The sequence below is a fragment of the Zalophus californianus genome, chromosome 3 (genome assembly GCF_009762305.2).
Source record: "Zalophus californianus isolate mZalCal1 chromosome 3, mZalCal1.pri.v2, whole genome shotgun sequence".
Taxonomy (NCBI): domain Eukaryota; kingdom Metazoa; phylum Chordata; class Mammalia; order Carnivora; family Otariidae; genus Zalophus; species Zalophus californianus.
In genome coordinates, this window is record NC_045597.1 from 161,958,609 (window position 1) to 161,975,062 (window position 16,454).

A 16,454-nucleotide genomic window follows, 5' to 3' on the forward strand; every position below is an offset into this window, starting at 1 on the left:
TGGCTTCTGCATTCTTGGGGAAGTGGTTGCGCTCCCTAGCAGACAACTGTGGTAAATAGTAAGAGTCCTAAGGAAAACCCTGAGAGCACGTTTCTTGGGAGCTGTAAGGCAAAGGGTGAGGCAGTAAGCAGTGATGGAAAGTGTGTGTATAGTCCTCCTGTACCCTCATGCCCTGACACACATTGAGGTTTCTCTTTCATGATTGTTTTAGCCTCTTTTTCCTTTCCAACCACCGACCACTCAATTCTTTGAGGGAAAATTAACATTCATTATGCAATTTATCTCTCTCCTTTTAATCCAGAGTGTCTGTCTCCAAGGTCCCTACTCAATAATTAATGTTTGTTCTCATTTCCCATTCTCCAGAGCATCTATTCTTGAACTGTAGGGTCAACAATTAACACTAATTATGGCTTTTCCTCTCTCCAGTGTTGGTTCTTAGAATCCCAAGCTGCCCCGCTCGGCCTAAGTTATTATGCATGCATGTGACTATGTCTGTGTACTCTGAGGTGGAAAAACACCAAGGAACAGGCTTTTCCAAGCCTACCACAGTTTAGCAAATCAATAAAAACAAACATCCTTTTTTGGCAACCTCTCTAGTATGTTTATTATCAGTAATGAGACAAGGAAGCATAAATACACACATACATGTATTTGCAAATGAGTTTGGAGGAGGGGGCAAGTTAGAGGATCTCAAAATCTTTTCCAGGTTGAATTTTCTATGATTCCCTCTGACTGTTTTCTCCCTCTTGCTGTCTCCTCAATATCTCACACACACACCCCACCCCCCCACACACACCCCATATTTCCCATTAAAAACTGTTCTTCCATCTCAGATCCACTCAGTTGACCTCTTTGCTATTATCAACCCCCTTAATTGTCTTTCTCTGGCCCATCATGCAAATTCTCCTCATTCATCAAAATAGCATTGTTTTAACTAGTTTTCATTCTGACTGACAAGGACAGCCAGGAGATTAATTCTCTCCCAAGGTAACTTTAAGAGATTGCAAAAAAAAAAAAAAAAAAAAAAAATCAGGGCTGTACATAAGCCTGTCTGTCTCCTTGGCCGGAATCAGATGGGCTAGAATCCCTCCTGTCTCCCCTGGCCCAACCCTTGTATTTGCGCTACAGCTGCAGGCTGGGGCTCCTCACCCTCGTCTGTCATCCCGCCATTGCTGCACGCACTGGGGCCCCACAGCACATCTGCTGTTCAAATCTGGGCATCTCCTCACGGCATGTGTCAGGCATTAACTGTTTCATGTTCTTGCTCTGTCAAAAGTTCTCCTCTCAGGATTTCAGCATCACAGTCCCTACAGGATTTCACCCTTAAACATCTTAAATAAAAGTATTATTTTCCTCAGTGCTTTTAAAATCCCAGATCAATCTTCTCTCCATGATAACATCAACAGATTTTTTTTAAACCGTTCAATTTATTATGAGGCTTCAGCATCAAAGCCCCCACTTGGTTTTTCCCTTGTCTTGAGGTAAGAAAAATCACTTTTTTTTCAAGACTTTTTCACACTCACAGGTAAAACCCCTATTGTTTTTCAGCCTACGAATCTATCAATTCAAATACCAGCCATGAAAAGGAGAGGTCTAGTATTCAACGTCCCCTAAAAAGTAAGCTTTTCCTCTAAAAAAAGTCACCTCTACTTCTCCTCTATATCGTCTGATTTGCATGCACATTATTTCATACAGGGACCTCCAGAAACACTCAATTTCTCCCCAAATATAGCAACAAGGAGGAAAGAGGATTCACTTCTTGGACAGCCTGGGAAATGTGGTGTCCTCATGAGGTACTCATGGGTAGCCCAGTGTGCTGTGGTGTGAGTGTAAATATTAGGGGAGGGGAGAAGCTGGACCAAGGGCATGTGCTTAGCTAGCCCAGGAAGGAAAATCTGTGGGGATGTACTGTGGCTTCTGCAGGTCATACGCTGCACAACTCACAGTATAATGAGGTGGGCACAGCCCCTAGAGCTGTGCACAGCTCTGCCTACACAACCACGAAGGAGGAAACTATCTGGAAAATCCTCGCAGGCGAGGATTCTATTCTAAATGGAGGACCGAGGCCAATTCTACGTCTTCCACGCTTCCTTTCGTACTTCAATCCCCGTAAGCAGCTAGCTGTAAAAAGAAGCACAAACTAGGAGCGTAGGGTGACTTTGCAGCTCATCCCCTACCTATCGCCACTGCTGCTTCTGCTTCAGACCCGGGGGAAAGGATGATTATGTAGAGACCTTCTCTCTCTCCTAAAAATAGCCTTTGATTAATAGAGAAATGTGTGTGGTCTTCCTCACTGCTTGTTATGGGGCAGGCAGCAATGAATCCTGAATGAGGGACCCGCTATCGTGACAGGAAGCAATGCCCCAGATGGAGCACTGGGGCCAGAGCTAGGGGGAGGGAATTGTTTTTGCCAGAGACTACAAAACCAGAAGGAGAAAAGGCACAATCATACGCTTGCCAATCTCAAAATCTGTAAGCAGGGAAGTACTTGAGAGCCTGGCATTCTCAATCACCCCTCCTGCCATTCTCCCTGGATGGACATCCTGACCGTGGTGGGAAATTTCAGCGTCAGTTCTGTTCATTCTCACTTGTTGGTTGGAACTAGGCCAGGGCAGCTCTTAATAGGAGCCCCCTAGTGAAGGATGATGATGATGATGATGACGGAGATCATGGAGATCATAGCTACCATTGTCATCGATCTTTGATATGCCAAACGTTGTGCTGAGTGCTTTACATTCATTGTTTCACTTCATCCTCACAGCAATGATATGAGGTAAACTCTATCATTATCCTCATTTTTCATCTAGGCCTGTGTGGCTCAGAGAGGTTAAGTGACTCGCCCAAGGTCACACAGCTAAATGGAGAAGCTGTGATTTGAACCCCAGAGCCCTGCATTTTTACCACAATGCATGGTTGGCGGTGAGGTCAATCTTAACAGGCATGTTGCCATCTGACAAAATGGAGACTTTAGGACATTCCTGACTTTATGACCCACACAAATAAATGACTTCTGTTGCACATCTTTTTCTCCCTCCAATCCCCCTTACTTGGCATCAGACACCCTTTTGTGGGTAACACTGAAAATGATTTGCAACTTTTAAAGACATGGGGAGAGGGGCGCCTGCGTGGCTCAGTTTTTAAGCGTCTGCCTTCGCTCAGGTCATGATCCCAGGGTCCTGGGATCGGGCTCCCTGCTCGGCAGGAAGCCTGCTTCTCCCTCTCCCACTCCCCCTGCTTGTGTTCCCTCTCTTGCTGTGTCTCTGTCAAATAAATAAATAAAATCTTTAAAAAAGAGAGAGAGAGAGACATGGGGAGAAGGGAAGGAGCTGAAAAAAAGGAGGAACAGTTTGGGAGAAGCCAAACTCTTGAGACAGATTTTCTAGGAAGATAGGCCATTTATAGGGTAGCTCTCCAGACCAAAAACATTCTTCCTAATATGGCCAAAAATGTTGTGATTTCACTTCATTCTACTATTAAAACCTTATTAATAGATTCACTTTGAATTCAGAAGTATTCTCTTAAAAGGTTTATACTTCCAAGAAGCTAATAGTCATTCACACTTTAGTAAAAAAAAAAAAAAAAATATATATATATATATATATATATATACATATATATATATATATATGTGTCCAGGTGGCTGTCAGATGGCAACCTAGCTGAGAACAGCTGCTCTGAGGGACTAAAAATTCTGACAGGAGTAGAAGGAGAGGTGGGTAATTTGAGGGTAAAGAACGTTTTAAGAATTGAAATATGCTTGACTGGTGGTGGATGGCCCTGGAGGGCTTGGATAAACAGGACATTAGCTATTTGGAGAAGGAACAAGAAGAAAAGCACTGGAATACTTGGGTGGCTCAGTTGGTTAGGCGTCTGCCTTCAGCTCAGGTCGTGATCCCAGGGTTCTGGGATCAAGTCCCGCATCAGGCTCCTTGCTCAGTGGGGAGCCTGCTTCTCCCTCTGACTGCCGCTCCCCTGATTGTGCTCTCTTTCTTTCTCTCTCTGACAAATAAATAAAATCTTTAAAAAAAAGAAGAAGAAGAAAAGTACAGAAAGGGAAATGGTAGAGTGCCAAAGACAAACTTGGACTATTTCAGAATTGCCCCCATGGCAAGCTCTATATTCAGGAAAAGGAAAGAAAACTTTTATTTCTTCTTTTCTCCACTCCTAGCAACTAAAGACCTTAGGCTAATGCAAATCTCTTTCTTATGTCCAAGCTTTTGAATATACTGTTGCCTCTGCCCAGAATACAATTCCTCATCTCCTCCTATCCCCTGTCATTATTTAAAATTGTGGTAAAATATATATAACATAAAATTTGTCATCTTAACCATTTTTTAATAATTTTTTATTGTTATGTTAATCACCATTTTTAAGTGTACCATTCAGTACTGTTAAGTAGATTCACATTGTTGGGCAACCAATCTCGAGAACTCTTTTCTTGTGAAACTGAAATGCTATACCTATTAAATAGCAACTCCCATTCCAGTGGGACTGCCCATATAAGCATAGGGCACCTCTTTCAGGTCTTAGATGTAGGAAATGTATTTGTTCCTTTGATTTGTTCAATGACCTTAACAAAAAATTCTTACAACTCTTTGTGCTTAACATTCCCATTTGTTTTTGAGAAAATGGATATAACACTACTCAGAAAATGCTTGATACTCCCTGGCATTGAGTTCAAAGAGCAATTTAAAACATCTATGCATTGGAATCACTATCGATCTTTCACAACTTTTTGTTTTCTTTTTGGTCATTTGGTTTTAACGAATGTTTTCAGGAAAAAAAATGATAGGATTCTAAAGAATTATATAGATGGTGGACTTTGGGTATTTGTGGACTCGAAAGTCAGTTTCACCTATTTGCAAATGACTTCACAAATCAGGGATACATACAATATGTCATCTTACAGAGGCATGAAGTCAAATCAAAGACATTATGAGGCTGGAAAACAGAAGACCATCACTAAGCTAGTGAGTGCGCCTAGCCCTCCTCTGAGCACCCACATCTCACTGTTGTGAACTATATTCATTATAACACGTGCAATGACTCTTGTAAAGTTATTTTTCAGAAAGAAGAACATTGATTCTTTTTATATAAATATTGTTTAATGGACTTAAATAGAAGGCCAGCTGCTAGGACTGGTGATGAAAGTAAGAGAAAGTGATGTGGTCTAACATTTTGATGATTCTCTGCCAAAAACAAAATAGTTTTATAAACCACCCTAACCCTTTATTTATAGACTCATTAAGAGCTTGAAGAACTCCCCCTCTTTTTACTGGGGCTATGATATACACAAGGGGTATTCACAAATCTAAGGATTCTTGAAATTCTCAGACTGTGTCCCTTCCAAGTAGCCAGAATCTGCTATTCACTTAGTGTATAATATGCATGAGGGATCAGGGTCTTGTTCAAGTAGTGAAGTAATGCTTAGCACAATGCATTTTAAGGCTGGTATAGATTTTAAGGTGTGTGTGTGTGTGTGTGTGTGTGTGTGTGTATGAGTGTGTGAGTGTATTATCAGTTATATTTCTCAACCTATAATAAAGTTTAGAGTATTTTTCTTCTGTCAGGATAATCAAAAAATTATAACTTTCATTAACTAGTAATCCATAAATACTTTTTTCTGTTTCATCACCCCTCAGACATTTGTGCCATAAAGAGAAGCATGAGGCTTTTCTTTAGGATTTGTTTTCCTCCTAGCTTCTCCCTTGCTTCTTTCACACATCTTCCTGTGGCCTATGGATTTTCATTTACTGTTGTCTTAATTCTCCACAATTCCTTATTTGAAAAATAATGAAGACACAAGCACTGGAACATGTCCAATAGAAAGAATTAATAAGTCTGTTTTACAAAGCACATAGGATTACTCATTCATTTATTCACTCAACAAACACTAATTGACCATCTACTAATGCCATATACTGCGGTGGGCACATGAATACGGCTGAGAGACAAAATCCATGCCTTAGTGTCATCCACAGTAGTGAAGTATGGTGACAGCTATGAATGAGTGCAGACTAACTCAGCCCGGAGTTTGGGAAGGCTTTTGGAATGAGAGAACACTTAAGCTGACTTTCTAAGGATATATATAGGAACTAGCCAAGTGGGGAAGAGGAAAGGATGCTCCAGGGAAAGGGACCACATTAAGGTTAGAGAACATGGAGACATAGGAGAAATGTAAGTGGCTTCTAATGACTGGTCCGCAGGGCACAGGTAGGAAAGGGAGTGGGGAGAAGTGCAATTAGCTAGTGGGGTGGTCAGGAGCCAGATCGTGAAAAGCCATTATAGCAACTAAGAAATTTATCCTAAAGATTGTGAGATCCTATTGACGCAGGAATTGGTATAACCAGATTTTTTATTTTAGAGAAATGACTCTTCCAACTATGTGAAAAATGGATTGAAGGGGGTAAGCCTAGAGGCTAGGAGACCAGATATCTATACTTATTTGTGAGTGACCAAGAACAGTATCTTCTGTAGAATTAAGATCACCACATGAATTGAATTGGTTGGCCACTTTGTAGCTCCAACTTCAGCCTTTTGTTAATTCCCTTCTTCCTCACAGTCTTCCACCACAGGTATCCTTATTAATCCTGTGATATATCTTGACTGGAGGGTTTCTCATGTAGTTGATATTTTGTTGTCACACAACTTGAATTTAAATTCCATCATCTAGTTTGCCTTCCATTTTGGGTTTGGTAAACTGCCATGTACCTTTGGACCTTTCCATAAAAAATAATTTATGAAATTTTAAGAGAAGTTGGTGTTCCCAAAGCTAAGGCCAAACTCTTGAGACTGAGCTAGACTTGGTCTAAGAAGACATAAGTATGTAAAAGAACTGTTATTCCAACTTGGAAGAAAAATATTGCTCTTGTATTTACTAGGCATTTCCATATTTAAATTCAGACCAACTTCTATCTTCTAGACGAGTCTACTTGGCTCCTTTAATAGAGCTCCCTGGGGTATATCTTTAGCTTGGAGATTTTCTCAGGTCTTGAATAATTGTTTGATATGCCCATCTCACTCTCCTCTTCATCCAAGATTTAAAGTAAAAATGTGTCACATAAACAAGGTCTTAAATCTTATCCCAAGAATTTGATAATGACAATACCAGAAGGCCATCTTGGGTCTTGGTTTCCTTCATTAAACAAGCAGATCAAGATTTGTTATAACACATCAAACACTCCATAGGTCATAGGCATCTTGAGTCATATCATATAAAATAAAGTATTTTTAGATATCATTCTTAAGAAAAGGTCAGCAGGGCTATGTAAAGGACCAGAATTATCTTCCTTTTATGGTTTCGTTTATACTGAGAAGATTTTTTAAATTAATCTGGAATTTGCCTTTGCATTTTCCATTTTTTACCACAAATAACAAAACCACGAAGGTACAAAAGGCTGACTTTTAAGACTCCTCCCATTGGATTCTGCTAGGGGCAGCAAATCCATGTGTAACACTGTGAGAAGGCAAAAGTGCTTTCTGAGATCTGTTTGGCATTGGATATATCCCCTCTCCAATGAGGAACCACTGCAAATTATGGGGGAAGTGTCATGAGAGCATACTAGGGATCAAAGAGTAATCATGTCTCAGAAATGACATATGTTGGAAAAGGCCCTACACATATTTAAAGAGGCTCCTACTAGCACCTCCAAAAGCTACTGCCCTGGTAACCACAGAATGTTTGGTCACGGAGCCTGTGGGTCTGATGTTCTTTCCCAAGCCCTGACATACAACCGTGAAAGAGCCAGGTGGCCCAGTCTGCCTGATAAGATGACTTTTTGGCTTGATCTCTATTCTGATACCAGATGAGCCCCAGGAGAGCATCCCAGGGAAATAAGTATTCTGAAGCAATGGGAATAAATATGACATTTCATTTTTATCAAAACAATGAACATTGTCAACATAGATTTAAATAGAAGGAAATTTTAAGGCACCCTATTCCATGCTAAAATCAGAGCTCTTTCATGCTTTTGAGTGTTTGGTGAAGGATCCCATGATTTGAAGAAGGCAGAAGAGTTTGGGATGAGACCCCATCTTGTAAGGGTCATCTCTGAAACAGCCTGATTATCTGGTGGGAATGCTATCTCCTTGCTAAAAGCCTGTGGTTAGATTAATGCTAGCATTTGAAAATCTGCTCTGGCCTGATGGTGGGCAGCCAGAGAAGGAATGTGTTTTCTGTTTATCTCTTTAGTGGCAGAAATGTTCATCACAGAAAGACTCTGAGCTCCCCGTTTCAAGCAGGCCTGGAAGCTGTGCAGTCTGTAGCCTGTGAATGTACACACCAGCTCAGAATGATGAGAAAGCCTGTGTTCACAACCAGTTGCCTGCACTGGGTGATGGGTCAGTCAGTTTCTTCAGCTTGATAACAAGGATAGATCCTGCCACATTGTTTGGAGAGGAAGTCTTACCACCCCCATTGCTTTATCTCCCAGGAATGCAGTTTGAGTTGTGTCTCCTCCTTGACAGCGTGGACCTCAGTAAATTACCAGGGTCTTGACCCAAGAGATGGAGAAGTCCTAAGCGATTTTTTTAGTCTCCTATCTAAAACTGTGTTTACATTTCTTGAACTCTGGCTGACTGATTCATTCTCCTGGTGTTGCAAGAACTTTCTTTATGCGTTAGAATTTGTAAGTTTCATTTCAAAGAGACCCAAGGTTCCTTCCAAGCCCCAGTGAAGTGAACCTCATCTCAACACAATTCTGCTGGGCTAGATTTGTCCAGAGGATGGATCATGGCCAAGCAGCTGTGATGTGGCAAGCTCAAATGAGGCTAAAGGAGGGAGTGCGATGTGCAGGGAAAAGTCTTAGGTACTAAGGAGATTGGGGTTCAGGTTCTGGTCTCACACTATTTCAAGGAATAGACTTAAACCAATCTTGTGAAACCACTCTCTGGGCCTCAGTTTCCCCAGCTGTTTTAAAAAAGAAATGTTTTAAATCTGTCCTAAAGCCATTTTCAAACAGGACAGCTGAGAAACAACAGGAAAGGAAAGGTCAGCCCACAGGGAATGAGTAGAAGCTTCAGGTCAAAAAGACAAAGATGCCATGGGCTCTTAAAAGTAGCAAGCATAGAGGGGCGCCTGGGTGGCTCAGTCGTTAAGCGGCTGCCTTCAGCTCAGGTCATGATCCCCAGGTCCTGGGATCGAGCCCTGCATCGGGCTCCCTGCTCCGGGAAGCCTGCTTCTCCCTCTCCCACTCTCCCTGCTTGTGTTCCCTCTCTCGCTGTGTCTCTCTATGTCAAATAAATAAATAAAATCTTAAAAAAAAAAAGTAGCAAGCATAGAAATAACTTTTTGTTGGACCCTCAACCCACACTAGAGACTGACTAAAACCCTTGTCAGTAGAGCCATGTGCTTAGCTAAATCTGTCCTCAAATAAACATTCCTTTATAAACATTAAATTCACTTTCTTGGGGATAAAAAGAAAAACAAAAATAAATCCTATCCTTTTGCAGCACGGGGTTTGAGTCTTGGGCACAAAACCGTTCCTGAAAACCTCACTAGTTGTACAACCTCAGGTAGGTTTGTTTAGCTTTCAAGCCTCAGCTTCCACCCCTGTGGAGAGCAGTGATCCTGCAACCATGGAGGAAAATCATGGCGATTAACACCACGTCTGTGGGGGAGGGTGGGGGGGGTGGGCAGCTGCTTTGTGGCAAGCTCCATGAGGTCCCTTAGTCCCCTCTCACCAGCCCTACCTTGGCCTTTGCCTTTGTTTGCCTTATGTTTCCACTTCTCTTGTTGCCCTTCCACATTATAAGGAAAAGGGGAAATCTCTGATCTTTCTATCTGGAAGGTTGCAGAAGCATTTTCCTACTTTAGTGAAGTACGATCGTACAAAATTTATAGTCAACAGTATCAGCAGGTTTTTTTCCATCAATATTTCCTTTTTAATTTCAGCTTTATCTGAATTTTAGTAGCACAAAGAATTTACTTTTGTTCTTTGAAAGAGCAACCAAAACAAGAAAAATAGATATCTGAGTATAAGTTCTCAACACTATATTTAACATGCTATGTAAATGGTGCTTCTAGAGGGTGCAGGTGTTGTTTGGTGAGTAAATACAAATGCCATAGGTGTGTGTGTGTGTTTATAATCTTGTACACATGAACTAGGTGTGTATGTATATAGTATATATAAAAACTAATTAGACCTAGATCTGACTTTGATCCTTTTCTCTGATTTTCACCATAGCAAACACTGAATCCAGAACCTGTCTTCTCACGAATCTTAATGAAATCTCACCTTTGACCCAAAAGCCAGAGAAGCAGGTACAGTATTGACTCTGAATGAGCATGAGACTGGGAGGTAGGACATTTGGGTTCTTGGGCTGCCTTTGCTGTGTGACCCTGGGTGAGATTCTTCATCTCTCTGGGCCTCATTTGCCTCATCAGTAAAATCACACAGGTTCCTTGGAATGTCTTAACTAAACTTGGACTATTTTGTGTGGCTCTTATGTGCCCGAATGAGTTGAATCAGCCTTTCCCTGACTTCTGCAAAGTCAAAAAGGCAACAGGGAAAGAGAAAGGTATCATCCATCAAGGCAGTAGGCACTAAGACTTGTGCTAAAGGGCCCATTTTTTTTCCCATCCATTTCTCATTCCTAATGGGGAGGAAAAAAGTAGCATCAAGAAAAAAATGTAAGGATACTGTGAAGAAAGGAGAAAAATGCTTCATTTGGATGGGCCAGAAATATTAGTGTTTCAAGGATGTACATTCACAAATATGTATAAGTTTGTTCCTTCATTTGAAGCTTTGAGACTGGGACTGTCTTCAAATTCACTCTAGAGAGACAACTCAGGGGGATTCCTAGAGCTGTGCCCAGGGTCTCAGAGAACCCCAAGCAGAAGCAGCACAGCTCCAGGGCACTCTCAGGTCTCTCCCTGCTGTGCGACAGCCTGGGCAGGGAGAAGGGGGCATGAGCTCTACTTCTCCCTTATCTCCCACTTCCTGCCACTGCCTGGCTCTCTCCTCTTCCCTCACATCCATTAAAAAACAATAATAATAAAGTTAGTTTTGTTTTCATGTGTGTGCCTAGCTGGGTTCTAAGGAAGGATCTGAACTCTCACTGTTAGAACCCCAGGCCTGGGGCAGGCCTCCGCTGAGGTAAAACACAGCTGAGCTGACCCTTCCTGCTACTGAGGAATCACTGAACCAATGTTTGCATTTTTTCTTTTCTTTTTTTTTTTTTACATGCCTGCTTTGGAGACAGCCTTTGTAAGGACCTAGAAGGTTTTCTTTTTTAAGGGAGTCTGTGACTAAGGAGAATATAACTATGCTACATTCTGCTAATACCAAAGGCCTTGTGGATGCCTCACATACCCTAAACAGGCTCCAAATTCACACAGCTCCCGCGGCTGCATTTCAGGAGACCTAATATCACCTGCAATAAAACGGTGGCTCAGGCACGTCCGGTTAAGCCCTAGACTGAATTATTCACCTTGCAGTCAGAAAGGGGAACACCAGACCGAGGGTCTCAAACTCTAATCCTGGGTTTCCCCCGTGAAGCCGTGGCCAACCAGCTTACTCCGAGAACTTCGTGGGCCTCCTTTGTGAAAGGTGGGCCGTCGCTCCCCACAGAACCGAGGGGTTTGTTCAAGTCACAGGAGTCTTACTCCCTTTAGAAGTAGCCCCCAAAAGGAAAGCCGTTTGAGGAAATGTCTAGGGAGCGCCACCAGCCCCTCAACACAGAGAGCATGGGGGTGGGGCTGAGGAAGGGGGGCGGCTCCCGTGCCTCCCCCACCCCTCACTTCTTGAGGCCAATGGCCCTTCTTTGGAGTAATCACTGGCTTCAATTTTCACTACTTCCTCCACCTACTCCATGTAAATGACTAATTTCATATTTACTATAAAGCATCTGGGAAGGATTTAGAAAACAAATTTCTGCCCAGCAGATTTCAGTTCGGTCCCTTGATGGGCCGCGGGCAAATCCAGCGGATTCCTTGCAGGGTTGTCTTCCCACTCTGAAGCAGGCTAGGGGAGCACACAAAATTGATCGTTATCAGCACCAGCAGTCTCTACTTTTCTTTCCTTTCCATTAACTCCTCACTCACCCACCCCCTGCCTCCCCCTCCCTGGGGTCTGATCATATTAGGAGTTCGGTCGCATAAAACACTTTCACTTTTTTATCATGGCGCTGGCCGCGAGGAAAGGAAAAAAAAAAAAAAACCCACCAAAGTGGACTATTTGGGCGTCACCATGCTTTCACGAGAAGTCACAGACCTGGACTGGGGAAACAATTTCTGACGGGGGGGGGGTGGCGACAGAGCAAGCCCGACTTGACGGGGTTGGTGGCTTTGGCCCCCGGCTGCGGGAGGCTGCCTCCGGACGCCCCCTAGCGGCGGGATTTGAAAGCTCGGCGGCGCGTGGCCTCGCGGGCGGCCGGCGGCGCGGAAGAGAGCGGGAAGGAGCCCGGCTCCAGCCTCCCGCACGCGGGCTGGCCAACCCGGCGACTGGCTCCTGAGGCGCCCCCTCCACACCTGGCCCGGCGTCAGGGCCTCGAGGCAAATCCGCAAATAGAAGTGGGAGAAGCCACGACCTCGACAACTTCGACAACTTCCTGGGAGTTGGAGGAGGGGGGTAAGTCGCCAAAAGAGGGGAAGAAATTACAAGGGCAAAATGTGCAGATGAAAAGAGCAGTGAAAAAAGAAAAAGGAGACAAGCAGACATGTTTCAACTCCAAGCTCCCATTTCCTCTTTCAAATGAACGGCCTCCCCACTGTGAACAGAATCAAGTATTTATGAAGGCATTTTTTGCATATTAATAGCTGCATCTGGAGCATTGCCAGTTCTGAAGTCCTAAAGGTATGATGCCCTTTTTTTAATGCAGGTCTTTCAAACTCCTCACAGAATTTGGTATTCTCCTTCACGTATATTTTCCTTTCTGCCTTGTGGCTCCTCCTCGGGCCTTTCATTTGATTAAGAGAAATTACTTCCCGCATACCGTGGGGACCAAGTACTGCTCTTACCTCGGCGGCTGACATCAATCGCTCGAGAAGCTTCTCTTCCCCAAGGGCCTCTCTGTGTTGAGGCTGCAGGTTGGGTGAGGTGACCAGCACCTAAAAAAGAGTATTAAAATTGTAAATGGAAATTCCAGCAGGAAACGTTACGTTAACATATCTATGCTGTAGGGGCAGAAAAAGCAAAACTAAAAAAAAAAAAAAGTTAAAAATATTGTGTTAACTATGACAGCATTGCTATCTATGCTTGATAAAGATTACATTCGATTTTAAAAGAAAAACAGTGAGAACCAGTTAGAAAAATAAGCAAAAGACATAAACAATTTATATCAAAAATAATAGCAATAGAAAACAAGGATGGAAAAATATTTCTCCTGAGTGGCAATTTGAATGCAGATTGAGGCAAACTGGAGGTATCATTTTATATTCGAGATGTATGCCGCCTCTCACTTTTATTTAAATGGTAACACCCAGTACTGCCTATATTTTGGTGAAACGGGTACACTGACACACTTCTGGTGGGTTGTAATTTGGTTTAATCCAGTTGTAAAGCAAAATGGCAAAATAACTTGTGAAGCATGAAAAAATATTCCTACTCATTTGTTCAGTATTTTTGACTCCTGGGAATTTATCTTAAGGAAATAATTCAGCTGAAAAAAGTTAGTGAAGATGTCCACTGCAGCATTGTCTATAATAAGGAAAAATAGGAAACAGCCTAATAGTCCAACATCAGAGAAATGATTACCTTAATGACGACATATCCCTCTCGGTGAGAGGTTTAATTCATGCATTAAAAAATGGTGCTTGTTCATACTAGAAACTGTGATTTAATGCTCATGGTTTCTTAGCCTCCACACCATCAACATTTTGTGCCAGATATTCCTTGTCGTGGGGAGCCTTCCTATGTGTTGTAGGATGTTGAGAAGCATCTCTAGCCTTTACCCAGTAGATGCCAGGAGCACAGCCCCTTAGTTGTGACAATAAAAAAAATGTCTCCAGACCTTGCCAAAATGTCCCCTGAGGGGAAAATCACCCCCAGTTGAGAACTACTGATTACATTTTAAAAGTGGAAATCAGAGTGATGTTAACTAGAACTGCAGCTATGTAAAAAAATAATAAATGTATCTATGAAGAAAAGACTTGTAAATAACACATGCAAAAAAGTTGCAGTCATGCTAATTTGAAATTTTTAGGGCTGTGTTGAGTTGAGGTTTTGATTTTAGTTTGTCTTCTTGCTTTTCTCTTTTCTTTTTTTCTTCTTTTTCTTTTTCCAAAATTCTCCCTGTAAGAAGGAAAAATGAATCAAGCGGAAAACTGGGTTTTTTCAAGTCTGGCTTAAAATGATCTAGAAGTCACAGTAAACAAGTATGCAGCAAGCTAAACAAGGGTCAACACCATAGTGCCATTGTTTTTTAACTACTGTTAGTTAAAATTATTAAGTTTTTATTAAATTGTTGGGATAGGGTCACCAGAATTCTCCTTTGAAAGCTCTTAACCCCTTTTCAGCATTTTATCCCTCTGACCCTAGACTTTGAGGGACAATGAATTTGCCTCTTTTTCTGAAAAGTTTGGATCTCAAACTATGAAACTCTTGTGCACCCAGATCCATCCATGAAAGCTTGGAGCAAGAATAGTCCTTAGCCCACTGGTTTATAGAACTGTCAGGGCAGAGAGGTTGTCAGTAAAGAGTATCAAAGTACATGCTCAAACCTTAATTAGATTTCCCAAGAATCACTGCATCTCTTTGTTTAAAATAAGAAAGAAACTATCTCACCAGTTTTCACATTGTCAATTTTCTCCCTCTGTTTAGGAAAGCGAACATCCGTTCTCACATGCTTTATCTTGAGTTTTGTTTTGTTGCTTTGTGGGGATTAGAATTTTGGTAGTGTCCTAAAAATCCTGTTAAACTGGAATTATGTCCCTTTTTCCCATTTCACAAAGCCACTTCTATTTCAACCTATATTATCTCTTAAGTTCAGGTTTTATGAGTTTTAAGAGTATGAATTCATATTTGATCTTAGGTGTCCTAAATTTACCTCTTTGGGATTTCAAAGAGTAGCCTGTAATTCTAGCACACTAGGACTTAAGTTGAATAAACCTATGCTTACCCCATCTGTTTCCTTGGTGGTTTCACAGATGGTGTTCATAACCCTTTCAGCCTTACTCCTGCAGGACAAAAAACAAACAAACAAACAACAAAATCATACACATAAAAACCCACCTGTAGACACACTTAAGTTTTTGTACAAAAGGGTACAAAGGTAACCTTTTGTTTCAGTGTCCTTCTGAGGCATGCCCTGCCTTCTGTAGAATTTTTTGGCAGTTATCTGAAAGAACAAGCTACTAATCTTTAAAGACAGACTCCCCCCACGTTTCCCACCCCCATTTTGCCTTATTCACCTTTGTATCTCTTGTATTTAGCACAGTTCTTGACACATGGTAGCTACTGGAAAAAAATTGACAAATTAATCTTTAGTTGACATTAAGGACCATGTTCTCCGTAGAAAAGCTATAATCCTCCAAATAGGATTTGGAGATTGCACTTGTTTTATTTCCAGTGATAATGATATGGAAGTTCAGATAACATTTCTCTAACAACTCACACAATCTCCAGATACTTCCTGCTGTTGGTTGGCACAATTTGGTATTTCACTCTCTGCGTCATGTGCAGATCAGAGATGTCACTAGGCACCCTTCTTGGAGACTTTTTTGAGGCTGATAAGTAAGATTGGGCCTATTACTGATTCCTAAGAGAATTAACTGTCTGCCTCTCCCTATCCAGAGAAGGAGGCTTTACTCCCCACCTTTTGTTTCTCATTTCCAAAGGCATGGCACAGAATTTCCCCAGGTTCCATGCTGGTCCCCTCTCCTCCCCCTTCCCCTTGCTCCCTCCTGGCTTTGTAAATAGTTTTGGTCGTGGGGCTTGATTCAAAGTTTTTTGAAGATCTAAGCAAACTTCAACTTCTGGTTCAACCTCACCCACAGGATTATTTTGTCAGCCCCAAACTCCATTGACAATTTAAGGATAACTTACTGAGAGGGGTTTAATTACAAAACCAAGGCTTTTATTTTTTGAATTTTCCCTCTATCATTTATTCTAGGACGTCTGTGTTTATTGATCTATTGGCTGCTCGTTCCAACCAGACACATGATAGATGCCATGTTGATTTCTTTTTCTTTTTTTCTTTTTATTATGGAAAATTTCAAACACATGCAAAAGTAGAGAGACTAGTATAATGAACCTCCATTTTATTATAAGTATCAACAATTTTCTCCCCATTATCTTGAGAGTGTCTTTTTAAATAATAACAGCCAATGTTTTTGAGGTTTACTATGTGCAGCGTTGATTATCTTCCTTAATCCTTACGATATCCCTGTGAAGTAGTTACAGTTATTATCCCCATTTTACAGATGAGGAAACATGTCATGACTGACAGAGTCCCATTCAGCCTGTGACCTTCACTTGCAAAGAGGTCTGCTGGTTTGGGAATCCCACAAAGCTGCA

The 16,454-nt window shown here is 41.8% G+C and overlaps 1 protein-coding gene across 4 annotated transcripts in view; it reads left to right on the forward strand.

Annotated features, from left to right (window-relative positions):
- The window catches only part of KIAA2012 (KIAA2012 ortholog), a 105,498-nt gene that overhangs the window by 43,756 nt on the left and 45,288 nt on the right, over positions 1-16,454 (forward strand). For all 4 annotated transcript variants that reach the window (XM_027589969.2, XM_027589970.2, XM_027589971.2 and 1 more), the window contains one exon: positions 10,185-10,261. In XM_027589969.2, coding sequence (XP_027445770.1) covers positions 10,185-10,261 — 77 coding nt within the window. The remainder of the gene's footprint in view (positions 1-10,184; positions 10,262-16,454) is intronic.